At 42.1% G+C, this 27,948-nt stretch overlaps 3 protein-coding genes across 6 annotated transcripts in view; 2 read left to right on the top strand and 1 right to left on the bottom strand.

The window, feature by feature from the left end:
- Positions 1–3,851: 3,851 nt before the first annotated feature.
- Positions 3,852–4,058, bottom strand: LOC108115747. The gene has a single exon (XM_017227317.2). The coding sequence runs from the start codon at positions 4,056–4,058 to the stop codon at positions 3,852–3,854; it is 207 nt and encodes a 68-aa protein (XP_017082806.2).
- A 52-nt stretch (positions 4,059–4,110) lies between these two features.
- LOC108115746 lies at positions 4,111–5,811 on the top strand. The gene is made up of 2 exons (XM_041818695.1): positions 4,111–4,141; positions 5,450–5,811. The coding sequence occupies exons 1-2, from the start codon at positions 4,111–4,113 to the stop codon at positions 5,809–5,811; spliced, it is 393 nt and encodes a 130-aa protein (XP_041674629.1).
- A 1,746-nt stretch (positions 5,812–7,557) lies between these two features.
- The window catches only part of LOC108115831 (nephrin), a 64,369-nt gene continuing 43,978 nt past the window's right edge, over positions 7,558–27,948 (top strand). For all 4 annotated transcript variants that reach the window (XR_001772811.2, XM_017227422.2, XM_017227421.2 and 1 more), the window contains exons 1-2: positions 7,558–8,790; positions 26,648–27,345. Coding sequence is in view for 3 of the 4 variants with exons in the window: in XM_017227422.2 (XP_017082911.2) it covers positions 27,078–27,345 (268 nt within the window). In the remaining variant the exon portion in view is untranslated. The remainder of the gene's footprint in view (positions 8,791–26,647; positions 27,346–27,948) is intronic.

Raw genomic sequence — 27,948 nt, 5'->3', positions numbered from 1 at the left:
AAATTTCAAGATTTTTAACTTAAAATCTTTAAAAAAACTTGTTCAAAGAGATACTTTTCCTTTTCACCTTTAATGATGGTTAAAGTCACAGATTTCCTTTGATTTTAAACTGTATCTATATTTTCCCGCAGTGTACCTACGCACATACAAAAACGCCAGGCAGCTGGGAAAGGTACGCAAAAATGTTGGCAATCGAAATTCCCTGCCTGGGAAATGCACTCCCACTTTTTTCCAGCCGTGTGCCATTGCACTGAGCTCAAGGGGGGCGTGGGAGTGGTAGTACTAGTTTGGCCCTTTAGAGGAATAGAAAATACTAGCAGCCAACGGACTCTTGTGTTGTGTACACGAATTAAGTCCACTCACTTCAAAATGTTTGAAACATTTCGTCGTAATAAAGTGCGTTTTGCCGGCTTTCCTAGCTTTCCCTTTTTCCCCTCTTTTTTTTTTTGGCTGTGACTGAGTGGGTATAACTTTTTTCACAGATCAGGGTAGTTGTTTTTCTTGTTGTATACACGCTGACAGTGTTTCAGTTATTTTTCAGCAGTTTCGCTGAGCGAGCAGCACTCCAAACATATAAAGTTTCCCAGAATCCCGAAATTTTTGTGGCATCGGAAGCACATGTATCAAGCTGAGCTATGCAGTAAATTACGGATTAATTTTAGTAATTTGTTGTGAAAAGTTAAGATTAAATTATCGCAAGCTCTCTAGAAGTTATTGGCTAAATTTTGATTTGTGTTTATTAAGCTTGAATTTCGAGGAGACAAAGGATTTTGTGGGTTGTGCAGGAAATTTCAGTCTGAACTAGTAAAATGTTTTAGAATTATTAGGATTATAATACCCTTTACTGAGATAGTCATAGCATCAGCAATGCTTTAACTAAACTAATTAAATTCAAATTCAGAAAGAACTTCATTACACTAAGCTTATTTTCTGTGTTCTCCCTCCTGAAGAGATTTCTCTATAGTTGGTTCTTGTATATATTTAATTAAGCTTCTAGCCTGAGGCGATATGCAATGTTTCTGGTTTTGTGAGCTCAACCGCCACGAAATTTCGTTGCAACTTTCGATCCTGCCAAACCGCAACATACGCCCTCCAGTGTCCAAAAACTTTTATTTATGACCAGCGCATGCAAAACTATTCGCGGACAGCAATTGCGCACTTTAAAATGCAAATGTTTGCAGGAACAGGAACAGGAGTAGGAGCAGCAGCAGAAGCAGGAGGTTAGAGGCAGAAATGGAGTGAGCACGGCGCGGACCTGGCCAAGATCAACAAGCAGTGTCAGATAAGATCCGAGTGGTCATTAGTGTCCGGCAAACAACTGGCGAGCCTGCTGCTCAGCGCCCACGGCACGAGGCAGGGTAAAAAATAACAAACAAACAGAATAACAAAAAAAAAAAGGAAAGCAAACCACTTGACCATAAACAAACTTCACACCTCGCATTGTACACTTTGGTATATAGAAAGAGTGAGAGAGAGACCTGAAGTGTCCAGGAATAAACACTTGAAAATGCGGGGAAATGGGGAAGGGTCACCCCTCGCACTTTGGCTCGGGCATTGTTGTTTTGTTTGACAAAGGCCCAGGACGAGCAGAATGGGCTGGACGAGGTAGGACTCGCAGGACGAGCGGCACTAATGGAGCGGCGTAGTTGATGTGAGAAGGACACGCAGGGTGAAAGGTCAGTAGCCCAGCATTTGGAGTTGGCATTTGGTCATCAGCCAGCTGTGCTGCAACCAACTCCATTCCTAAGCTGATCAATTATCGGTAATTAGGCGCGCGTTTTCAATTAGCCAACTGCATTCCGAGCGTTTTGTGGCTAATGAGCTTCACACACATACACACAGCACAGTCGCTTTTCCATTTGAAAAGTGTGAAATTATCGGGAAAAGGTCGGCCAATTGGCATTGACATTTATAATTACGAACAGCATGGCACAGCGGCACAAAGGACCAAAAGGACCAACACCAATCGAACAATGCCGCTGTCTGCCACTCAGACACACTCGATGGCAGCTACAGAAGCCACCCGCTAACAGTTACGGATACATCTACCGATGAGCTCGATTTGGCACAGGCCAATCACAATGTCGGCCCCGAAAAGTCTCGAATGTTTGAATGAACAAAATGGCATGTTTGTGACATGTTAGGTAGTGTAGGACTCGCCGGAGGGAGGGGTCCTTACAGAGAGGGGCTCATGGGTGTGGCTAATTATGAACACATTGGAAATTATAAAATCATTATGAAGTTGAGTAAAAAACATGCTGACAGCCAGTCACAACAATGCAATGCCCAATGCCTGTAGGGGTAAAAACTTGATTAACTTATTTTTTAAGGATTAAATTTGAAATATTGATGGAACCTTCTGGCTAAAATCGGTAAAATAATGGCAAAAGAGAGGTAAAAACTATAATTTCCTTTCTTTAACCATATATTTTTACATAATTGAAGATTATATGGGTTTGTAAAGATATTAATACCTTATGATATCAACTAATAAAAGAGTTTCATCAATCAGCAGAACTATTGTGTACCCCTAATTTCAAGGTAGATAGGAATCTCTAAATTAAAATGCGTCATCAGCGGTTCTTTGAGCAAGGGTATATATCGAGTTCATTGATCCCCTTATCCCGTAGAATATTTCCGCTTTGGTTCCTCCTTTTTTTTTATAATGTGCAGGCAAATGGTTGCCATATGGTCTGGAAGTGCCTGACAACCTTGTTGTTGCCGCTCTGGTTTCTGCTCCTGAGGTTGTCATTGTTGTCCGCTTTTGACACGCCAACATGACCGCAAATGAGATTCTGTCTACCTTTCTCTGTCTGTTTTTCACTTCTTGTCTCCCTTTTGCCTTCGCACTCTCACACTTCCAGGATTCTTCTCTGCATCTCTTACGCCCACACGCACCTATTGAAGGACCTGTGCACAGGATAACCCTGCCTTCTTCTTGTTGTTGTTGTTTTGCTGTTGCTGCTCCTGTCAATGACTTTTCATAAGGTTCATTTTGCTGACAGTTCATATTACTGATTTCTTTTCCCACACTACAGAAAGGTGTTGTTGTCTTCATCCTGAAAATTGAATGTTTAGTGAATAGCAAGGGGGTCAGGATCAGGAGCAGGGGGGAGCTCATCAATAACTTGCAATTAAGGAACCCTCATGCGGGGAGGTGTGAACCTAAACTCCTTGGCCGATTAGAAAACATTTCTAACAAGCAAACAAACAATGCCAACGCCAACGAGTGCCAGCAATTTCCTCTCACTTTCTATCTATCATTCCGGGGGAGATTCGGATCTTGGGCCGACTTTCCCTCATAGTTCTCAGCCACAATTTCCCTGGTGGTTCGGTGTAATTTAGATTTATGCGCCCCGCGGTTGCCTTCACCCGCTCGTGCACAGGGAGAAATAAGGAGTATTATGATATAAATTACTGGTATTTTATATCCGAATATTTTACTTGTTATTTTATTTAATATTTCAGAAAATAACAAAGGCCACGAAATGGTTTTAAAAGGAAATGCAAATTTAATTAATTGGAAAATTCAGGAAAATTTGTAATGTTTCTTTAACATTAAATTTAAATATGAAATGATACACATTTTTATAAAATTATTTGGAAAATGTAATTGATATTTCCCGAAACATTTAATCTTATTTATAAAATAATGAAAATATTTTTTAGTTAATATTCATTTATAAAAGTACAAATGAAACTCAATATTTTATGGAATTATTTAAGATATATAAATGTTTTAATAGGAAAAGTAACTGATATATAACGAATCCATTTTCCCAAAGTGCAGCTTATCCAGACATCTTATATCGAAGTCCATCTATAGCAAGTCAAGCCGCATTTCGCGTTGATTATGGTTGATTTATATGACAGCCTCCGCCTCCGTGGCAAGACCTTTGCGATGAGGGTTGTCGCTGTTGCCCGGGGAGATGTGTTAATCCATCGCAGCCAGCTAGGACTACAGGGCTCTCTTGTCTTTGGTGACTTTTGACTTGGGTTCCGTACCGTTTTAATTGAGCGCCAAAACCAAAGCACGGCTGTCCGGGGCACGCCCCCATAAATCAAGCGGCCAGTCAGCCTGTCGGCCTGTGAGTTATTCACTCAGCCACAATGTCCAGCTGTCAATCATTTACGCAGTTTGGTGCGTAAAAAAGGAAACGACAATTTAACGGCAGCTATCATAGAGTAGTAGCAGTAGTATCAGTAGTGCCCCCTATCAACTGGGAAATGGAGTGGGCTTGGCTCAGAGTAAGGGCCAACCTTTTAAGTGGAAACTTCATTAGGCCAGAAAAGCCAGAAGCAGCACCAACAGCAACAGCAGCACGCTGCCCTGGGGCCAAAAACGGCAGCCACTTTTAATGAGCCCTCAACAGATTCAGATTCAATTTCATCCAAAAGAGAGAAAGAGAAAGAGAGTGGGTGGAAAATGGGTGGCAACAGGCAGAGGCACGTGACGTGACAGTTGGAGATTTTCTTTATTTCAAGCATCAAGCTGCGAGCCTGCTGGTGATGATTTTTCGGATTGTGAGAAATAGGAAGTTGTTGAAATCTTGTGATGCATTAAAATTTGCAAGTTTTGACTTGGCTTTGTCTGTCCCTCTGTCTGTCTGTGTCGTATATATATATATATATTTGTGTGTGTGTGTGTGTCTGAGTGCGTGTGAGTGACAGTTGTGTGTCAGTGGCACGCTTTTCCAGCTTTCGGGACACACGCACACACTGGCATTTTATGCAAATGTCGCTTTTCTGCGTAGCTGCCTCGCTTTTTAATGAGCACACACACCCACAAAAGGTTGGCACACAACCACAGCAGTTGCTTGTGTGTGTTTTTCCGCTCTCCCTGTCTTTCTCTCTGTGTTTGTTTGCTTGTGTGTGTGTGTGTGAGTGTGTGTTGAGTAGAGTCCTGCGACTGTGAAGCAATTAAAATGAAATAAGCAAAGTTTTTTCACCCGACAAACAAATTTCCACTGCAACATCAAGACAAATGCACAAATGTCATAGCCACACCGAAAAGAAATATCTTAAATGATGATTAATTAGCCGAAATTTAATTTAAAGAACATTTTTAGTATATCAAGAGTAAGGAAGGGAAATGCATAAGGAAATGAGGTTAACGTTTCTTGGGCTTTAAGGATTATTGCATTTAAAGAAAAGATGTTAAAGCACATATATAAATTTTTAGCTCAAAATATGTGGTGTTTAAGATTAAGATTATCCTTAATTAATGATAATTAGAGCTCTTATAAGGCAATATATATTAAATATTATTTTTATTAAATATTCATCGACTTTACTTACAAACTTAAAATGTAACTCTTTTTTCCCCGTGATTCTTGGAAAGTGAAAGTGCGTTGGAGAACAAAGAAGGATGAGGCCACGCCCCAATTAGCCAGCGTGGCCCACTGGAAAGTCCCGCTTTAGGTTAAAAGCCCATTTGCCACTCAATCAGCTGGCATCAAGTATTGCTTTAAAAGCATTTGCAATGCCCCCCCTGCCACTCGGCAGCATTGCATTTGTTATGCCCTTGTTATCCTTGATCCTATTTGCGCTTTTCTTATTTTTCTTTTCCATTTTCTTGTGTTTTTTTTTGTTGTATTCCTGCAGCGCTCAAGTGGAAGTGGCCATACAATACGAATGTGCCATGTGCATAGGTGTGAAGGTTGCCGCGGGCGAGCAGCTGCAACATCGGTACATAAAAGGCTAATGCCCCAGGAAAAGTGGAGGCCGTGCTGCCATCGAAGTGCCCTGGGTGGCTTAGAGGTGCAACAGCTTGCCAACTGCATTACCATGCGACAATCTGTTCCCATTTAACAACAGTGAATACTTTTAAGCAGGTAAAAGTTTTTAGCTGGTAAAAAATTTGTTAAGTATTTTGGTTTTGATGAAGAAAGTTAAGGGTTTTCTCGGGTTATTGTTTCTGTAATTCTGTTAACTTTGTAAAGCTTATTAAATACATTTAATTTAAACTTAGACCACTAAACATTATACCCAACTTTGGCCTGGGTTACTTATATAATTTGATAACCTTTTTTGAGTCATATTTGACGACAATAAAATTCTTATCTCAAAATGGATTACTAATTCAATAATATAAAAATATTTGTCCGAAATTATATAGTAATTATGTATGAAAAAAATATATATAATATATAATAATTTTGTTTTTTTAAAAGTTTTATATGTATTAAATTATATTGATTTTTACATTTAAAAACATTTAAACAGATTATCGTTTTTCATTAACAAATGTTGCCTGCTATTTTGTTCTGCAACACTTAACGAAGGCTACATACTGCGAGAAAGCGACAACAAAATTATGTGTCTAGCCATGACGACGAATATTCATGTGTTGCAGCAACATGTTGCCAAGTGCTTAAGGGCAATTTAGTAAAATAAATAAAAGTTAATAATAACTGGATTTGTCGTTATTATATTAGCTAATTGAGTAAAAAAATATAGTTATTTAAGTACTTGATTATTAATAATTAATTCATAAATATTCTTAATCATTTTTGTTTATGTTAACTCCCTCCTTTGATCAATAACTAACATAAATTGGGACATAAACTATTTTTTTTAAATAGCAATTCCTTAAAGCTGTTATATCACACTCTCTTCTGAAATTTCCTTATCATAATACTGCCATATCGAATCCTTTATTCTTATATCAGTATCTATTATATTAGCATATCATTGACTATTACCCAGATACACCCTGCTAACCTGTTAAGCTAGCTCATTGTGTCAGACACGTTACCGATTTGCCAATAATGGCTTAATGAAAATGCATCATAACCCCCACAGCTTAGGGCAGTTCAAGGACCTAACCAAAATTAAGGCATTTCGGAGAACGTAATCAGCCGGCGATAGTAAATGCTCAGAGGCCATTGGTAATCCTTCGCCAGGACGACAACAAAAGCCCGTTCATGGGGGATGACTCAATTATGGGGTTAGTTATGGTCTGGGAGAGTGGCGAAAAGTTGACCTAGCCTGACCCCAAAGGAGGGATAAAGCCTTTTGGCCACTTTGCTGTCAAATTAGTGCCTAGTTCGTGGCACATAATTGGCCTAGCCGAAAACTTTTACACGCAGCCATAAAAGATTTATGGAAATTATGCATGTGTTTTTTGTTTATCCCGTTTTGGCCGCAGGAAGCCCTCAAATCGGGCTCGGAATTTATGAGAGGTGCCAATAAATCACATGGCGAGTGGCCCATTAATTGGCTGCAAGCGCGCCCGAAAGCCAAAACAACACTCGACCAGTTGCCAAAGGTCACGTCTTGGCGGCATGTTGCTACTAAATGCCATGCCGTGCGGTAAGGCATACACGAGCAACATGCAACACGAGAGAGAGAAAACAGAGAGCAGGAGAGAGAGCACTCGTGACCGCCGGAACCGAAGTCCGTACGCCGAAGTGGAAAAGTGTGAATGATATGCGGCATGTGTAGCTACCCCACAGCAACACAGCGCGAAGAGCAGCAGCAACAACATGCAGCAGCAGCACCAGCAGCCGAGCAGCGGCAGTTGCGATTGTTGTTTAGTTCTTATCCGTGGCTCACAGCGTTTGGTTCGTCGTGCGGGTGTAGCTCTCTAGAACCTATCTATATCTGTACAATTCCTAGCGGTACCAACTCTGCAGAGATCCAATTCGGTTCTTGGGATTCTCTAGACAGCGTGCTTTATTTTTTGTCGCATTCAACTTGCAATTTATGTGGCTAATTAGAACAAAAGAAGGCGGCGGCAGTGGACCATTAGTGCGTGACTCTCGAATGCTGTGAGTGCTGCGCATCCGTCAGGTTGCGTGTGCCGCGCCCCTTCCGCCCACCAAAAAAGAAGCAAAAGCCATAAGACAACGTGCCGGAAAACAAAAAATAATAATACACTTCGGTTATCAAAACACTTGAAAAGAACTGGAAAAAGGCAACCCAAAAATCTGCAGTGCAAAAAACAAAAAAAAACGGGAAACGGGAAAAAGGAATTGAAATTTAGGGCAAAAGCGGATTACGGGGAAAGCAAAAACATCCGAAAGCGGAAAATAAATCCAAGTGTGCGGGAAAAACAAGAGAACTGAAAAGTGAATTGCGGAAAATTGAGAATTGAGAAAATGCGTAGAGCAGATAGACCCAAGTAAATCATATGGAAATGTGAACGCGTCACGCTGCCTCATTAACGTTTTCGGCCACCTCTCGGCCGCTTCTCCATTACCGTTGCGTGCGGATCATCAATTAATTCCAGTCAGTTTTCGCACTTTAAGCGCCAAAAAAGCAGCAATCGAGAAAAAATTGCAATCGTACAAAGAAAGAGCAGAAATTAATGACACAATAACGCACTGCGGTTTCGTTTGTAGTGGTCATCGTGTATCTGTATTTGTGTACGGGATCGTTGAGTGTGTGTGAGTGTGTGTTGTTTCGCAGCTCCAAAGTGTGAGCAACAGTTCAGTTTGAATATATATATAGCCATATATGTATAGACCACCCCCTCTGATTCTGAACGGATCGGTCGCGTGGCATACCATTTATCACAATTGTCATCGTGAGGAGTGAAAGTGCATGGAGTCATCCAGCAGATACAAATTGTTTATGCAGACATCTTCCCGAATACGGGTCAGTGCATTAGAACAATAGCTGCGAGCTGCAAAAGTTTTGCCTGCCGCCTCTGTTGGCTAAGCAAAAACATAAATTAAACTTACCAGTTCCCAGTTACCAGTTACCAGTTGCCAGTCGGAGGAAGGCCTTGAAAGTTCCTCTGCCTTTTGGATTAGCAAAACGAGAGGAAAACACTAAAAAGCCGGGGTGAGTTAGTCCTTCTGATTTGTAGCTGTAAGTCCAGAGCTTACAGCTCCATTCCCTCCATTCGCAATGCCAGGCCATCCAGAGATCCCTGCCAACTATTGGATGCCCAAACAGCCTGCGTGGGTTTGCTTATGGGACAGATTTGTTTGCCTTTCAAATTTTCATGTTCGAGTGGGATGCTGTTTTGATGGTCACTTTTCGAGAAAGATGCTCGAGAGCTGAGATTTATGTTGTGATTATTATTGTTTTCAGGCAGCAAAGCAAATTACACAAACAGAGTCATTAGTAAGGTAGAAAATTAGACAAATTTTGAGTACCCTTGTTGAATTTATGTTTAAATAATAGAAGCATCTTTATCATGGTAACTTAGCTAATGTTTAATAATTTGTATTATTCCATCTGCCGTTCCTAGACTTTGACTTTTTAATCAAAAGCAGAGAATCCATTGACAAAATCTACTTATTTCTCTTCGCTAACCCAGATACCCGCATATATATTTTTTTGGGCAGGCAACCTTGGCAACAATCCGGTCAAATCTTTGCATGAATTTCGCTAAGCGCCTCTTGGCGCCTTATAGCCAAAACAAAACTCCCATGTGCGTGGCCCCATTCCTAGGTGGTTTGGCCCATATGGCATATGGCCCACATAAAAAGCAAATCACAAAATCCACTGTGCACCTCCTTTACTTTCCCACACCCCCCAAGAGAAAGCAGTAAGCTCTCATATAAACGCTACCGCCGCAGGATATTTGCAAAGCCCGGCTCCCTCCTCCAGGATCCTGTTCCTGAGCCAGTGTCGGCACGTATGCCCCTGCATATGTATATATGGTAGTACATGTGGCTGTCCTGTCCAGAGCTTGGTCTATTAAAGCAAATAGAAATCCAGCAGAAATATATATGAAAGGCACCCGAATAAAAAAAAGAGGAAAACACCCGCACAAAGTTGAAAATATGAACAAAGCGAAACAAAACCAAGCCAAACGGGGCGATGGAAAAATTGCGTACATAAAGTTTGGGAGTATGGCAGGAAAAATGAAAACAAAGGAGAAAAAAAACACAAAATTTAGGTAAATGCATAAAAAAGAATTCAATTTTAAACAAAATGCCGGGAGCGTCAGCATCGGCAGTTCCACATGAAAAGCGTGTGCTATGTGCAAATATGGGAAATGGTATGGGGAAAATGGCATGACCGACCGGGCTGCCAAACAATAAAACTTTCAATACATATTTTATTTGACTTTCTGCTGCAATTTTATGCATAATAAATCCTTTAGGTAGTCGCTGCTGGTGGAACAATTGCTCTTGGCCCCGAGAGCTTCTCGGCAAATGGATAAATATTATGGGTAAATACAATCAGGCAGCTAGGACAATGTTCGGCGAGAGACTTATGCATAATGAAGAGACTCCGACTGGGATCGCTTGAAGCGATAACCGTTTCGGAAATTCCATTAAGCCAGGAATAAAATAAATCCATTTTGAGCCATCGCCACGGGTTGAAATTCCCCACCAGCCGATGCAATTGCAGCAGCAGTTGCAGCTGTTCAGGATCACGCATGGCGTTGGGGCATTTGGGAAATAGATGAAAATGAATCCTGGCACATTTTCCAATTAACGGAAATTTACAAAATGCCAACGCGCCTCGGCTAAGCCGAGCAATTAAAAAGCTAGAGCACGTAGTAGAGTGCAACGTGGGTGGATGGTGGAAAACTGGCGGAATGGTTCCAGGTGCAGCGGGAAAATGACGCTGTCTGCAGCCGCACGTACTATGCAAATTATTGCAAATTATCGGCGTAAATTGCATTTGGCTTTAATGAGCAAAGCTGGGAGCAGAGTCTGGAAGCTGGCAAGCTCCGCCTTTCGTCGCTCAAAGTTCAATTATGCTTCCGCATCTTGGTTTTCGCCACTGTTTGCATTTCATTTCACATTTGGTCCCAGCTCTGATTTATGTATTTTCCACCGCAGACTTTGCATATATTTACTTTGTATCTATTTCCATGACCTGGCTGTGCTGTGAATCTGCCCTTACTGCCAGCGTAGGCTTCAATTTTATTTGCCTTTTGTCACGTCGCAGCTTTGCCGAAGAATCGTCGCCCTTGTGCCAGCAAATGTGAAAAATTCCCCGCGCTTTGGATATTTGTAATTCTAATGTCCCTAAAGTGCTAGCCGTGATTTGCATATCCATTGGTTATCTGTCGTTGGCTAAAGAATTCCCGGGCTCCAGACTTTCGTTGACCTTACACGTCTCAATTGCAGATGGAATGCCGATTCCTTGACCCCGCTGCTCAAGTGTCTGGATGGCAATAGACATGTTATAAGGCTGTGTACCTCTTATCACATGCTAATGCTAATTGTTCTTTTCTTCTGGCTCAGCTAATTGCCGGCAATTTCTGCCAGTCCATGGACGGCCCTGCAATAATTTATCAATTTGCTCGGCTCTCGGCCTCTCTGTAAATGTAAACGAAGCAAATGAAGCGAGCCGGGAAAAACGAGCTTATCTCATGTCAAACACACTTAAGCGGAGGAAAAGCCCTCCCCGGTGGGAAATTCTCGTGTAGGTTGCTTGTAAATTTGTATTGGCCCTTAATGCAATAGAAACTATGGAGCCAACATGAACATTACCAATTGAATTGGAAATACGTATTAACATGGCCATCTAGTTGCATTTGAATCGACCAATGGAAGACACAGAAAGAAATTTGGGATTAACTTGATTTAGAGACTTTGATACTTTTATTAGTTACTGACCTATTTTCTATATAATTTATTTATGAAAATAATCTGAATATTTTAACCCATTTTTCTGTTTTAAAAATTGAGCATTTAATACTATGTTTTATTTTAATAATAGTATACAAATTTATAGTTATTTTAGCTTATAAATATTATTATTAAAGTATACAAAAGCTATATGCAAAGTAGCTTCTATAAAACTGTTTAAATTCCATGAAAATTCTCCATGTCGAGCAATCTCAGTGAAAAAAAGCACAATTGCCAGGATGGGGAATGCTGTTGACCAAATGCGATTTCTGCATTAAGCACAGCGAATTGCCTTTACCTTGCTTTTTTATAGGAGATTCTCCCCTCGCGATATCTGCAACGAGCTTCGATTAATGTCTGAGTCGCTTAATTGGCTTTCTGTGTTGCGATTTCACCTGAATGGCTGTGGCTGTTGCTGGTGTTGCTGCTGTGCTGTAGATGTTGCTGCTACTGCTACTGCTGCTGTTGCTGTTGTCGCGGCTCAAGGATGAAACAAAAAGCACACCGCAAGCATTTGCATTTAGATTGAAAACGCCCGGCGTTGGTTCGATTTGGTTTTTTCGACTGTCGCCCGTTTCGCTTTGACTGATGCAAGCTGAGGAAATCAAAATCTCGCTAGCCCCCAAAACGAACAAACATACACACACACACACATGTGCAGAAAGAAAATGATGGAAAAAAAAAAAATGGAAATGGAATCGTTGAATTGTTGTTTACCCCTGCACTCACACCCACTCATCGAAGAGCTGAATGTGGATTTTTGTGGCAAATCTTAATTAAATGCATAATTCGTATTTATTATTCAAATGCTTTTGATTTATGCAAAGCGCCTCGTCGTTGCGTTCATAAATATTAATTAGAATATTTTTACTTTCGCCAAATATGAAGAGGAATTTGCATGCAATCGATTCGAAATTAAATAACTATTATGGCCAAGTGGTCATACTTTTAATTGCAAAGTGAGAGGACCTCCGATTTGCCAACCAAATCCATCTCTCTCTCCCCCTTTTCTGCGGTGCGTTTGTGCAGTTTGAAAAGTGCTTGTATCCCTTTTGAATAAATTAATGTCAAAAGTACTTTGGCTTTTGATTTTGATTGATGATTGTGCCTGTACGAGCGGCAGGGCCTTAAAGCTCCGACCACCAGGACTCAGGCAAAGGCACCAGTCAGACCAACAAAGCCAAAGCTAACCATTTGGGCCGGGGAGATGAGCTTGGGACTGAAGTGGCCGCCATCCTGGACGCCCATCTCCATCTCCATCTCCATCTCTATACCCACGCCCAGGACGATGAGCCGAAGAGCCTCTGCGTGTGTGCATAGAAATTACGCATAAATAACCATCCATGGAAATGCCCGACTTCTGCCCAAAAGCCACCCGCCTCCCAAACCACCCAAAACTGTCTGCTGCAGCTTTTGAAAGCGGCTGCATCATCATCTTTGTCATCAAGCTCGCTGCATCGTTGACAACGCCAATCCGCAGTCAATGACAGCCAACCATGGCTCTGCCTTTGGCCCGGCTCTCCTCATGCCATACTGACATGGCTTGAACAGGGCATCGGATCAGGCAAAGTACACAAAACAAAAAATATGACCAGAACTAAGCTTAAAATGGAAAGTCCTTTGACTTCCTTATTATTTGCATAAATGCAAAGCTGGGTGTTCTAAAATACTAAAATATCTTACATATGCATAGGTTAGGATTCTTCAAAAGACAGTCGGCAATATTACTTTTTAAGCCTTTAAAAACTTTTTAGAAAAAGTATAATATAAACTGAACTAAGATGTAAACTAAACTTGAGCCCAGACTAGCATTTCAAAAGCCAAAACTTATTCTAAAGTCACTTTTTCCCGTGTAATCATGTGCCACACGCACGTGCGTGGTCGCATTATGATGCTGGAGATCGAGATGAAAGTGGGTTTGGCGAACAGGCAGAGTCATAGTGAAGTCGGGTGGAATGTGAACTGTGGGTGGAGGAGGCGGGTGATGGAGGTGCCTTTGTCCCAACCACAGACGCATCAATCAGCTGTGTGTGCCTGGCTGGTGCCTTCGATGATACAAAATCATGCGAAAGTTCGAGTTGCTCTTGCCATTGCCATTGCCTTTGGCTTTGCCTTTGTTTCTTCCATTCTTGTGTTGTTTTTTTTTTTTTTGAGCCCGGCCTGGGCGTGGTCGTGTAATCAATTACGTGGCTTCATTAATCATGCAAATACCAACAGGAGCAACAGCAACAACAACAGCATACAGAACACAGGAACTGAAACAAGAGCAGTATTGCCATTATTGATTTTGTCAAGCGTGCGGCTGCTTATCAGCTAGCTGACGTCAAAGTCTCCAGCTTTCTGCTTAAAATTAATAAATTTTTCCACAGGACGACAACCAGTCAGTGGGTTAGTCAGAGAGAGAGACAGACAGTGAGTCCTTCTTAGGATACCGGCCTTATCGGAGACAAGCATTGTTGTTATTGTGCCAAGCATATTTGCATAATTTCCCCAGCTCAGCTTCGTTTTGACAGGGCCGCTCTCTATGTGGCATATTCAAGGTTAATTTGTTTCGGCAAACAAACTTTGACTGCGCCACCAAGTATGCTAATATTTTTCCTCGGCTTGGCCTTCTGCCATTCTGGGCTTTTCAATTTGCCTTCGACTGGCATTTTATTTGCCGGAATATTGAAGTCCTCATAATGAAGTTTCATGGCGTATGCATACACGCATTAAACGCACTCAAACACACATAGGCACACTCACACGAGCTTATGTTCGTCCGGATTGTGGCAGGAATCGCTGGGGACTCGAGTCCTGGAAACAGAGACCTGGGAAATCTGGTATCCAAAGGGGAAAGCTGCCTGACTGGCAGGCTGGCTGGCTGGCGTGGGGGCTACATTAAAAATGAAAGCCTTTGGAATTCGCTTGTTAAATAAAATTTTATGTAAATGATTGAATGAAAGCCGCTCGCGCGAGCCCTGAACGTTGTCGTTAAAATGCTTTTCAGGCCCTTTTGTTGTAATTGATTTTGCTTTCAATTGCGCTGCACGCGGCTCTTCAAAAAGCCGTTTAACGTCGAGTGTCGGAAAATCCATCCAAATGCACATGTCGCACCTGTGTGCCCTGGCCCGGCAATTCCTTAACCGCTTTTCCCTGTTTCATTAGGCTGCCAACTTTTTCGACGTCTCTGGCTTAAAAGCATTTAAGTCCTGCGGCTAGTCTCGCGCTCCTGTTTCCCCGTTTCCTGTTGCTCATGTTTTGCATTTTGTTACCTTTAGTTCTTGGAATTTTCCGTAATTTTTTTCGGCCGCCTCCTGTTAAGTCCCTTTTATGCGTCTTTAAAATGCAAATTTACGTTGACATTTAGTCGAGTAGTGGAGTAGAATGAGGTAAAAAGAAGGCGAAGTAGCTGGTGCTAGTTAAGTGGCCACCGCTAATTATGTGCAGCCCGCCAAGTGCTCGCTGAGCCTTCTTATCTGCCCGGCCAACTTAACCGTACACGCAGTACAGTGTCGGGTTTTACGACTCAGTAATCTCCGGGCCCTAAATTCCCAATGATGTGAGCGGCAGTCAAGTCAGTGGAGCGACAGTTGTCATAAATATGCACATACATAATGCATACCATCTAGCACATAATAAGCACATAGATACAGAGAGAGAAATTGAGTGGTTAAGAGGCTTAAAATGTTTCAAAAAAGAAAAGGGTATATGATTTTATAAGTTTACTGCATTCAAAACCAAAGGATGGTCTGCTTTCTAAAGTTACTAGACATCTTTCAAATGGATTATCAACTTTAAATGTCTTTTTATAGAGCTTAAAGTACGGATATTTTTCTTTCTGTGTACCAGTAAGTACTTTTGCCGAATTTTGGCCCCCAGCATGAAGATTCTTCTTCTGGCTAATGCGATTTTTGTAAATTGACAGCTACGTGACATTGCTTACGACTTTAATGACAAGAACAACATGCGCGACAGACGTACGGTCGGACAGACGGCTCTTCATTGATGACAAGTGGCAATATTTTATGGGTGAAAGGGGGAGAGAGCGAAAGATGGGACAAAGGGGAGACACTTCCCACAGAGATCAGCAGGCCGGGCTCAGGCTGAAGCTAATGCGATGTGGGAGCCAGAACATGTGTGCCTCACATGCAATTTCGGGTCTCACAATCCCACAATCAGCATTGACATTTGACATTCCGGAACGGGCTTTTGGCTTTGACAGGGCGAAATGCGAGGCAAATTGCGGATGCAAGTGCAGCTTCAGTTGGTGCGCCATCATGCCATCATACCGTCTTCTTCCGAGATGGATGATAAATTGAAAACTCATAAATTATGTCAAATTATGGCGGGACAAGAAAAAAAAAAAATGAAAGAAAGGAAAGTCCGCACCCGCATCGCCACCCACTCTCTGGGTCATCTTATTCTCCGCGCTGATGACGTTGTCTGCGGTGGACAGTCAGTGTCAACTTCAAGCTCGTTGCTCATTTTGTCAGTTGAGTGGAAACAGTCTTGACATTTATTAACATTTTCCAACCCCCCAAAACTGCTGGCCGGCAATTAAATATGACCATTTTTTATCGTATTTATTAAAGTCTTTTTTGGCCGCGTAGGTAGCTGGAATAAACATAAATCATCTCTTTATTTCATTCCTGGCTGCTTATTTATTTGTTATACTGTCAGGCATGTTTTCGTTTTCAGTTTCCTAACTGCGGTCTAGCTGGGCATTACAATTTGAAAATCATTTAAAAAGGCAAAGGCAAAGGCAACGGGGCCCAGGTCCAACCGAAGATTCTGTAAAATCTGAAGGAGGGGCCCAGGGACTGGCCCATAACTCAATGTCAATTTGAGCCAGAACAGACTGTGGCCAGGCAACCGCAAGCCGATTGAGGAAGATGAAGCTTCCTGGGCCGAGTGCTCGCCTTGACCAAAATGGAATCAAAATATATATTTGGTATTTAAAATGACGAACGGAGGTGGTGGTGTCCCCCCCAATCTCCAGATGCTCCACCCACAGATTCAGCTACATATGTATCCGCATCTTGTGGATTTGGGACTGCCGGTAGTCTCTTTAGCACGTTGCCAGAGTCGTGTGTTTTATTTTCGGCAAATGGAAATTGTATTATGTAAAACATGCTCCGATTCACAGGCACGCAACACAGATGTCTCGACTGTAACTCGTAGATTCTGGTACTTTTGTGTTCTCTCTCTCTCTGGCAGCATTTTTGCGGCTGATGCTAATTTTGATTTATTTAAATATTGTTTTATTTCCTTGAACTGATTTGCCTGGTTTTTCTGGGCAATTGTTTTGCTTTTCAGAAGTGTTTACATTCCGTCTGCTGGTCAGTATTTTTATTGTGCAAATGAAATTGATTTTAATGTGTTTGCTGTCTTTGGACTTGAAAGCGTTTGACGAATTTGTATAAGTAAATATTTTGTTAGAGGAACGAACGATCCAGCGAATGCGCTGTAAAGCCAGACATTCTGCAGGAGAATAGACCGAGGCTTCAAAGGCGACCGTAGAATTCCGGAAACCTTGGGGAATATGCCGCAGAAATCCCTTTGGACTCCAAACTGCATTTGTAAATTCTGGAGAAATATCTCTCGACAAGACATTTTGTCTGACTTTGGCCTCTGTCGCCGGAGGGTCTAAATTTATCACAGACAGTCTCGATTTATGTTTGCCAGCACTGCTGCAGTGTCAATCCTACGACCGCAGAGGCCTTCAGATGTATTGTGAATGTCGGATGCTGGATGCTGGATGCTGGATACTGATTTTCCCATTCTATAATATAAATTTATATATAGATTATCTGATTTAATGCACTGAAAGTTATAAATTAATTTAAAGAGCACGCCGGCATGCTGGCAAAATGAATTTATGAAATTTTAAATGCGCCAAAATGTATGCAATAATCATTGTTAATGCATCACGCGCCATCTGATGCAGCAGCTCCATTTTGGCCAGAATTTAAAATGCCTTGTTTGAGCGAATGCTGTAATTAATTGAAAACTGTTTATAAAATGCGAGCCATATGGAATTTTTTGTTATTTTTTTTTTGTTCTCCTGCATAAATTGAACGTTTAATTATGCGATTCTACGTGAGATTCTACGTGCATGTGTGTGTTTTTGTGTGTGCGCTGGGTTATTATGCAAATTATTTATTGTGTGAATGAAATGTAAATTTTTAATTGATTTAAAAAAAACTCTCTTGAATCGAATGGCTCGTTCTGAAACTCGGTCACATGTCAGCTCACGCGATTTTTGCCGTCAGTTGGTAGTTGCCATTTTCCGGCATTTTCCCCGTGTGCCTCGGGGCGGGGCGTGGCAGTGCTCTCCGGTAGTAATAGTAACTCTAACTGTGACTGCACCGAAACTGTTGACATTCACGCACAAATTGGATTTACTAACGAGTTGGCTTTGGCCATTGGGTGGCGGCAGCGTTGACGGTCGCCTGCTGTTTGTCACTTTTGGCACTTTTGTTATCGTATACCCCATCCTCATCCTCACCCAAAAACAACCAACAACTACACAAAAAAAATGCCAGAAAAAATGCCAAAAAAAAAAAAAGGGGAAAAGAGAGCTGAGAACGCGGAGCTTTCGCGCCTGTTATTTATGGCTTCGATTATCCCCGCACACAATGGGCCAACAAAGGAGCGGGGAAAGTGTTTGCCCTAAGCAAACCCAGTGGAAAACGGCTTGGCAACGTTTCGGAGCTGGCAATAAAACAAAACGCACACGCGTCCCATTCAGCCGGAATTCGATGGCCAGGGCGGAGGAGCCTCTAGCTCCCAACTCCCCAGCTCCTATGTACGGGGCACAATTTGGGAATTTTCCGGGGGTCAAAGGCAGAGCATCGAAATCACAGAAGCAGCACAAGGACATGCCGAAAGAGGCTTTTCGTATTTTCAATAGTTGCCATTGTATACACACGAAACAATCGCAGGGAGAGTTGCGGGTGGCCTGAAGTGGTTGATGGCTGTACACTTGAGGTTAAAATTATATAGCCTATGCAAATTTCTACTTCTAAATCAGTACTGAAAATGTGTTCTGAATGTCCCTAAAAGTCATTACTGTATGATCAACTTTCAGTTAAAACTTCATCAGTTAAAATATATTAATATGTCATTTTGGTTTTGAGAGATCTTTAATGAACGAACATTAACAAATATTTTAGTTAGAATAGTCCTATTTGCTTGACCGCCACTGTATTCACGCATATGCGTAGAGGAAAATCTGTGTGCTGATTTCAACGTTTGAATTATGATTTTCATGGGCGGAACTTTTAGTTTGATTTTTGCCATCGTTTCGTCGCTTTTGTCACTGAGGATGTCGCCGGGATTTTGGCTTCGGTTGTGGTTTTGATTTCGGTTTGGGTTCCGCCATTCACCATTCACCATTCGCCATTCTCGATTCCCCCCATTCAGAATTCTGAATTTAACATTCAACATTCGCTGTTTTTGGGTCTACGGACAAAATTTATATTCGCCACTAATGCGGGCACTTAAACTACACAAACAAAATGGCCTCGCTGGCTTGAGTTGTCCTTATGCCACGTCTCTTTTCGCCGCATGTGGTCCCGTCTCTTTCGGTTCCTGATTCTCCCTTTGGCTCTCTAGGTCGCTGGAGACTTTTAGCCGGGGCCATGTGAAAATGACTGAAATCGTATCGAAAATCAAAGGTCACTTTTGGGATCAATTCAAAAGGAATTGCCGCATTCAAATCGCTCTGAGGCACTTGTGAAAATACACAGAGAAAGCCATAGAGACAGAGAGAGATAGAGAATACACAGCGAGAGAGAGAGAGAGAGACGGCTTCATATGTGTACACAGATGCGGATGCGAAGGATGTGGCTGCTGCCATAGATATTCAAACTAAATGGCGTCATCTATAACATGTATACATGTGTGTGTCTCTGCTGACTGTCGATAGGAAATGAATTTTAATGATTGCCCCCGAAAAACTTTGGCCATAGCTAGATGGCTTGTTTGTCCCGACGAAGAGTGTTTTGAACAGGACGAAAAGGAGGTGGTAAGGGACGTGGAGGTCCTTTCCATATCGCCGCCTGATTGCTTGTTGTTCTTGCCAGGCAGCCCGAAAAGTTTGCACATTAAACTGTTTATTTTAAGTAGCCGATAACTGAGAGTGGGCTGTATGTGTTTGTGTAACCTAGCCTCGCGGTTGATCCCACCGCCCCTGCCATTTTCCCCAAAAGGGGGGTGTGGCGGAAAATGCAAACTATTTTCCATGATGCGGCACGTGCTACGCCTCAGCCATTTCACTCATGCATCTTCGCTTGCTGCCGCCTCTCAGCTGCTGGCAATATGTCAAGAATCTGCGATTCCATTGCCCCTCCTCGCGCCCAGTTTATTTCTGGCTCGCGGGCTAATTAAAAATCTGCTCTTTCGACTCCTTCGAATATATAGAATCTAGAATGCCATATGCAAATGCAAATGCATTTGTGTCATTCCGTATTCATGACTATTAATTAAATAGCCAAGTAAATATTTTACCCCAAACCCATTTGGATAGACACTCAAAGTGGCAGTGGCAGCAGTAGTACTTTTCCCCGAGGAAAAATGAAGAGTACCTACCCCTGCCAGAGTCTATAATTGGTTTTGGCTTTTCCGAGAAGAGGGTCTCTGGCCCCCAACTCGATTTCTTGGCGCACACCCCTTCTGCTCTCAATTTACTTTTAATTTGATTTCTCAGCGCTTGGCGCTTTGTTTATTTTTCTAATTAATACGAAAACAAGTTGCAAGTCTTTCTGTTGGCCAGCAGCCAGGTACATGCCCCCAGCCCAAGTCCAACCAACCCATCAGTTCATCACCCGACAGATTCCCAGTGGGCTAAGTGGATTAGCACAGCTCGCTTTACCAGTTTCCCTCCAACTATCTATATAACTAACTCATACGCCAAAGTTTAACGCCGCTTTAAGAAGGCATAATTAATTAGTTATGGTCGCTGGTTGGGGGTGTGAGATGTGTGATGTGTGCCTTTTGCCGGCGAACTTATCGCTGCGTTCCGATAAGAGAATAAATAATGAAAGATAAACAAAGTCAGTCAAGGCTGAGACAAGCTAACAAAAACAAGGCCAAAAGGACATCTGGGTTCTTTGTGGATGTCGTTCATTGTGGGTGGGTTAAACGTCATGTGTTTGAATGAAATGATCCCTGTCACGCCCCCTCAGGCCAACGGCCTTTTGTTTGTAGCCAGGTGACAGGCTGAAATCTTAAAGTTGACATCTGCTTCTCCTTTCCATTACAAATATTTTGCTTTCCCCCCAAACCACATTCCAACGAGGAAAATTTAATTATTGGCAATGCCAAGTCGAGCACGGGCCAGCGACGAAGACTTGATAAATTAGATATTTAATTCTGCGAACAAGGGAATATAAAAATGCAAAGCCCAAAAAAGCGAGCGTTAAATAATTGTTTCTGACAAAAAATTCCAACCACGAAAAGGGTTCGACGACCAGGCTCAGCCAAGGAAAAATGAAACGGGGAAAAAACTTTGGGTTACAGCCGTCCCGCCCTCTTTCTTGTTGGGCCCAAAAAAGTTAGGAGCTGAAGATTATTAATTGAAGGATTAGAAGGCGTTCAAAGGGAATGCTGTGCGGCTTACTGCCAAACTAACTTCAATTTAAATTCAAATTTTGGGTTTCACCCGGGCCAACACGTGTAAATATTTTAGGCAATTTAAAACGTTTAATTTAATTGCAACAGCTGTTAATTTAAATTGCAAAAAACCAACTTTTGTTTTTGCTGACAAATGCGTCGACATTAATACTGGCTAAAGCTGGGGGAAAATATGCGAACAACAAGCACCAAATTAAAGCCAGCCGAGAGTGTATAAATAAATAAGGAATCGCCGCCTTGATTGACGGATGAGCCGCGAATGGAAGGGGTGAGGCAAATTGTAAGCCAAACTCAGGGGCCATGGCCTAAATGAAAGTCTGGCGCAGATGCGCCACCTGTGATCCAGGCGCATGTTGTCAAATTTAAGGTAAATTTGGTGGCAACCGCAGCCGAAGCAGCCGTCATGTTTACCCATTTGTTTTATTTATATAAAGCTGTCAGGGCGTTGGACAGGTAAGGGGAGTGAATCACAGCCGTGTATCCATCCACATGGCTGGCGACGACGAGAGTTTCACAGGAGCTTCCTGTGACTGACAGCCGCTCAGAGGGCCAGGAAGGAGGGCCGCCAACTTTGTGTCCAATTCAATTCTCTTGCCCAGAAACTTTCACACCCCTTCCCTGGGGGCCATATGCGTGCACTAAATTAGTCAAATGGAGTAGTTTTTTATGTAATTTCCCTTTGTGATTTCCGGATTTCACAGGAACATTGCCCAAGGCAGCCGAATACAGAGATAAAGTGAATTCTTCATCCCATTGTCCGTATTTTTGAGCCTTTTGTCAGTTACTACTAGCTTGACTACCCGTTTTCTGTGGCTTTAATCAAACTTCAGGTGTTCTGGTCCTTAAGATTTAATTTTAATAGCTTGTGTGTTTCTATGACAACTTTACCGGATTTTTAGCTTTTTTCCTTGCAGAAGACATTCTGAACACTATCAAAAGATGTGAAATCATAAAGTTGCCATGGTAATATAGAGATAGTTTTTAACATTATTTTTATAGAACTTGCTCGAACTTGAATGGGAATAATTCTTGACAGCTTTTAGGTAATATTTGCTGCAGTTTTCTGTTCATTTTTGATATAAATCTACTTGAAATGCCATGTTGAAGAGAAATGGCAAGCCCGGACCGAGTAAAATCAAAGACTGTAATCTTTCAATGAGGGAATGAAAAATTGAAGTGCCCACTATAAATACATGAATAAATTCTTATAGAAAAACATAATATACGATGTGGAGCCTTCCTTCGTACACAGAGCTTGCTCCTTTGTTTGCCTTGGCCGACTGCCCAAACATGAGCTTGGAATCCAGTCAGTGCGAACATCTATGGGGAAAACATAAAAAGTATAAAGTACAAAAAGAAAAAATCCTGAAAACTTCAATCAATGCAAAGGACGCATTGAGGCCAAAAGGTCAGTACCTCGATGGCAAATATTTATTTAAACAAGAGTCAAGTCGAAAAAAAAAAAAGACCTACTCTTGCACGCAGCATAAAAAAAGGAAAAAAAACCATATTAAATATTTACCCTGACCGAAGGCGTGCTCTGGGATTTGATTAAAGCATTTTTGCATGCGCCCACCTTTGGGCATTAATTTTTAATTTTCATTACACAGAATGTTGCATTTCGTCTTGGCAATTATCTGGCGGGAATAAAGCGCAGAGAAAGCGATGAGGAAACGCACTGGAGCGGGGCAAATAAATTAGGCCAATTATATTGAATTGTCTGATTGATTCGACCAACTGCCTTTTGCCGGCCTAATTGCTATTTTTTCTGCCCGCTCTTGCGGACGATGTTGTGCATTAATTTATGCTTTTTCATAAGACGCCGCCTGCTGATGTAATAAACGCATAAAGGATATTAATGAGCTGCTGTTTGCTTATCCTCCTCTCTACGCTTGCCACTCACCCGATTTGCTTTTATTTCAGCTGAAAAGGCAACTAATTGCTTACTTACATATACACACCCTCTCACCCACACTACACACACACACACACACTCGTGCTGCCAACATCTTGGAAAGTGGGGGCAGAGAGAGAACTTATTGCTCATGCTGGCAGGCTATGTTCTCACATATTTCACAAATTGCGCATACGACATGTTAAACGCCTCGCACGCACACATCCCGGCAAACACACGCTCCAAGTCACGGACAAGTCAGCGCCAAGCGCATTACCAGGCCATATATAGTGGGCAGGTTGCCGTAGCCTTTGCCCTGGCTTCCGCTACTCGCTTTTGGCTCCTTTTGTCATATTTCAACTTTTATTTATACACACACAAACAGAGACACTGACAGAAAGGATGTCCGTGCATCAGGACTTCCTTGACGAGATTGAGAATAAGTCGCCTCTGTTAAGAAATAATCGAACTATATACAGTGGAACTTTCAGGTTCACTGAAAGTATATCCAATACCTTAAAAACTTCTTTACTATGATTACTTTCTGCTAACTTAACATTTTTGTTAAATCTACTTAAAATCATGCACATCAAGCACTTATACCCATAAAATTCCGCTCAGTGCATTTGCTGGCACACTCACAATGCCAGTGAAATGTTCTTTGAGTGGCGCTAAAAGTATGCCGCATGGTGTAATAACACGCGTCGACGCCGAGGAGTTGGCGCTTCTTGCGGCGCTTCTTGTGGCGCTTCTGTCGCTCTTACCACTCCTGATGCTCCTGCTGTTGGTCCTGTTAGTCCTGTGACAGTGACAGCGGCGGTACTTACGCTTGTCAAACGCATGCTTATGATATATCACACGCGGGCAGATTCCCCGGAATGGAAGGAGCCATCTCACTGAGCCCGCTCCCAGCTGGCCGATAAGAGGAGGAGGTTGTCAGTTAAATTCACACTGCGTCTATCTGTCGCCTGCATGCGTTGACTGACTGCAGTTGAATTTATATTTTATTTTATTTTACATTATTTTATTTCAAAATTTATGCCATCTGCCAACGCCCGCTTACGCCGAGAGTTATGCGTCTTTGACTTTATTGAGCATGTGGATTGCACAATGCATAAGGGAATTCTCACACCCAGATTGCCATTGCCATTCCCATCTCCATCTCCATCTCCACTTCCATTCTCACACTCAAACCCGTCTCCGCCTCTTTGGGCCCTTCCATTACCATATGGGAATGTTCTTTGGGTTTTTATGCGGCGTTAAATCTTGAGGAAATTGTGTCACATTATGATGAACATTTATGGCAAAGTTGAGCATTTGCCCATAAATTTGTGAGCCTTGATGACGGGATCCAGGAATCTCGAAATGCCGGGATGAATTCGAGTGGGTAAAGGAGCGGGCCTAACGATGATGGAGTAGCTGTGGTAATTTGACAAGGCTAAAATCTGCAGAGACGGCTGATGCCTGATAGGTGGGCGTTAGGCTGTAGCACCTGACCAAGAAAATCAATCAATAGGCAAATAAGCAACTAGACATGTCCACTGCCTGCGGCTGGCAGTTACCGAAATAGCCAGCAGATCAGATCAGTTGGCATTTCGGGAGGCTTTTCGGCCCAGACTCTATTGGCCAAACTGTGTTATTTTCGACACACAATTCCTTATAAATTGGACAACTAATTCTTTGTTGGTAAATGCCTTCTAACTTGGACTAACTGGGGCTTAAAGCGTCAGTAGTTGGCAATAGTTACACGATACTTGGCAGCAACAGCAGCAGCAGCAGCAGCAACAACGACTAGAAGTGAAATGAACTTTTCCCTCTTTGGCCAAAAGGAAAATCCCTTTCATTTGCCTCTTCCTGTTTCGTGTTCGCATTGGCAAACTTTTTTAATTAGCAAATCTTCCACTTGGTGTCGTTAAAGTTCAGGACCCGAACGTCACAATGCAACTGAGTGCGGAGCGGAGTCTTTGCCTCTCCCAGTTAATTAATCAGCAATAAAATATGCTAACCGAATGACATAGGCTGAAAGTCATCAGCAGCCGTAGCAGCAGCAACGGCAGCAGCTGACTTTATAGGGCTAAATATACACATGGTATTATACAGCCCACGGAGCAGACTGATGGAGGAACATGCGTTGCTTGTCGGAAATTTACTAATGAGCAAAGTTTGACTGTCAATAGCCTCAGTCCTCGGCCTGGTTAATTTATGGCCAGGTAACAAGAAAAGAGGGTATAAAGAAAGCATGAAATATAGGTACACTCACGGAAAAGCCTTACTAATAATAATGACAGTTAATATTGAAAAAAAGGTAACTAGATATATCCTAAGTTGAACATAGGTTACTGATCTCTTTAAAATATTTAAATGGCTATATTCAGTAGTTCAACAGATTTTTCTCAGTGCAAGATGACATATGTAACGAGGGGTGTTACACAAAAAGAATAACAACACACTCTCCGGCACTTTTTCAAGTTATTATCTTTTAATCAAAAGGCATCATAAAAATTTATGAACTTTTTCGCGAGAAACACATATACATTCATATTATTTATTTACACTCCTTAACGCACACATCAATTTCGCAGAAGTGTGTGTGTATATGTTGCAGTTGCTCATTAAAAACAGCCTAACATACACACACACACACACACTCTTAGAACAAGGAGCCAAGTTGTCGCATGTTTGCCGATACAAAATGTTGCATAATTAAACGAGCAGGGGCTTTCTGGGTTAAGGTGAAAGTGAAAGAGAAAGTGAGAAGTCCCGGCGACCTGGATCGTCTTCACTCCATTAATACAACAACATTGGTTTAGGGATCAACCAACCATGATGCACGTTCGGCCATCATCGGGTGGTTGTAAGTTGTTGTATTTTGGCTTATCAATTTCGATGCGTTGTTTAATTGTCGACACTCGTGCTGCTCAAACACGCAATTAAAAGGCGCAGCAGCGGCAACATTTGGCTAGGTGATAAAGCGGCACTCAGCGAAGGGCTCGATTTTATGGCCCGGCAACCAGGGGTTAAGCAGATGAAAGTTGAGAGTTGTGGACGGCGGTAATGGGGGATGGCGAAGGTCATGCCTCAGCTGCGACCGAGCACATAAATCTACTGCCTTAATTACGCGTCTCACATTGAAACGCGCCATTAATCACACTTCATCGATGCGATGGCCACATAAAACAACCAATTTCGAGGAGTGTACTTCCCCTCTGAATCCTTTTGTGAGTCAGCCTTATGGGCTCCTTGATTCGACTTCTGGACTTACTCTTTTCATCCAGCTCTTTACGAGCCCAATTTGCCTGGCGTCCAATGTATAAAAATTTTATTAGCACTTTTCATATTTCTGCCAGCCAGTTAATGGTGCACTGAAGTTACAAATTTACAAGCGTATCAAAGTGAAAATAATATTTTTTAGTGTACTCAAAGGTTAAAAACTTTAATTTTCCTAAGAAGTTCTTTTTTCTGCTATATACGAAAAATTTCTTATAAATTGACACATTTTCACTTCATTTTAGATTAAAATTTTTCGTCGTGTACCCCAAAAAACAATCAGCACTTACTCATGTTTTGACGTTTGCCTTTCTATTCACAGGATTCCCCACAAACACTACGCCAGAAAAAGTGAAACGAGAATGTCCATAAAAGGCGAAATAAACATGTAAAAGCACATTAAGCGATGCTACGGACTTGATCTGAGTCACATGGACATGCATTTGTAAATGTCGGCGGAAATGCTCTTTTTATGGGCCAAGAGTACATTGGCGCTTCATTAAAGCCAACGGCGGAAGCGGAAATAGCCGAGCGGCCATAACAAGAAAGACGCGTGTTCTTCTCTCTATTTTTTTCTGTTGGCGCCGCCAGGTCACGCAATTGCCAACTGCAGTTGGCCTGCGAAATTGCAACATTCTGTACTCCTTTTGCACTTCTTTGGGGTTTCTTTGACACTTTGGTCAAATTGAAGTTCGCCACATAAATGACGAGACGTTCTCGCGTTTGGCACAACGCACCGCAAGCACAACAAAATGACAGCCATGCAGCTTTTATTGCCAACAGGCGGAGTACCAACAGCAACAGTGGAAACCGAAACAACAGCCATGCAAACGACATATTGGCAGGAGAAATCCTCCAACAGCAAAAACAACTTCAACACACATCGAAAATCACGGACGAGATGCCCGGACAATGGGAAAACGATTTGGGCTGTCGGCTTGACGATGGTCCTGCTGACTTGCCTGCAGCAGCTAAAATCGGTTTCGGCGGACGAGGAGTCGCAGGATTTTCAAAAGAACAGTGAGTACAAGCCAGTGGCAAACTGTATTACGTGTAATAACAATAACAGCTAACGATTGGCAAGAGGAGTTTGGCTCTGGGTGCGGACTGTAAAGACTGTAAAGAAACTCAAACTCAGTTATTCCCAGCAGTAACGAGCTAGTGGTTTCCCCTCAAATTATTGAAGGGAACTCTTGCTCGTTATGGTCTGCGCTCGTCATTAGGATTTGCCCAAACAATAGAAACTGTTTAAAATGCAGGAATATTTGCTAGGAATAGAAAAGAAAACAACCGAAAACAGTGAGGGACATAACGAAAATCAAGAGTCAGATTTAAGTCAGGATATTTAAGGATAAACAGCATTACATTCACAATATTTTTGGTTTATAAGTATAATTCTTATGCTCTGGTCTTTTAAAGTCACAAGCTTGAATCTGTTTCCAACAGAAAACAGCATAATATGTGCATAACTTAAACTGAAGAGCTAACTCAACTTTTGTAAAAATCCAGTTGCAAGATGTTTTAGATGTCCGTTTTTTCTTTCAACCAGAATTTCATTTCTTGCCTTGGCCAACACCTGTTCACAATCCCATAAGTTCCCACCACTGGCCACTTGATTTGATC

Source organism: Drosophila eugracilis, unplaced genomic scaffold (genome assembly GCF_018153835.1).
Source record: "Drosophila eugracilis isolate 14026-0451.02 unplaced genomic scaffold, ASM1815383v1 contig_367, whole genome shotgun sequence".
Taxonomy (NCBI): domain Eukaryota; kingdom Metazoa; phylum Arthropoda; class Insecta; order Diptera; family Drosophilidae; genus Drosophila; species Drosophila eugracilis.
The sequence above is the reverse complement of the archived record's forward strand: the minus strand, read 5'-3'. Positions and strand labels throughout refer to the sequence as shown.

What these genes read in the sequence shown, in the direction of transcription:
- LOC108115747 (XM_017227317.2), bottom strand. Translation starts at nt 4,058, where the DNA reads ATGGGGGCGTGCCCCGGACAGCCGTGCTTTGGTTTTGGCGCTCAATTA.
- LOC108115746 (XM_041818695.1), top strand. Translation starts at nt 4,111, where the DNA reads ATGTCCAGCTGTCAATCATTTACGCAGTTTG. An exon ending in TCAATCATTTACGCAGTTTG is followed by an intron (nt 4,142 to 5,449) that starts GTGCGTAAAAAA and finishes CCACTCAATCAG; the next exon opens with CTGGCATCAAGTATTGCTTT.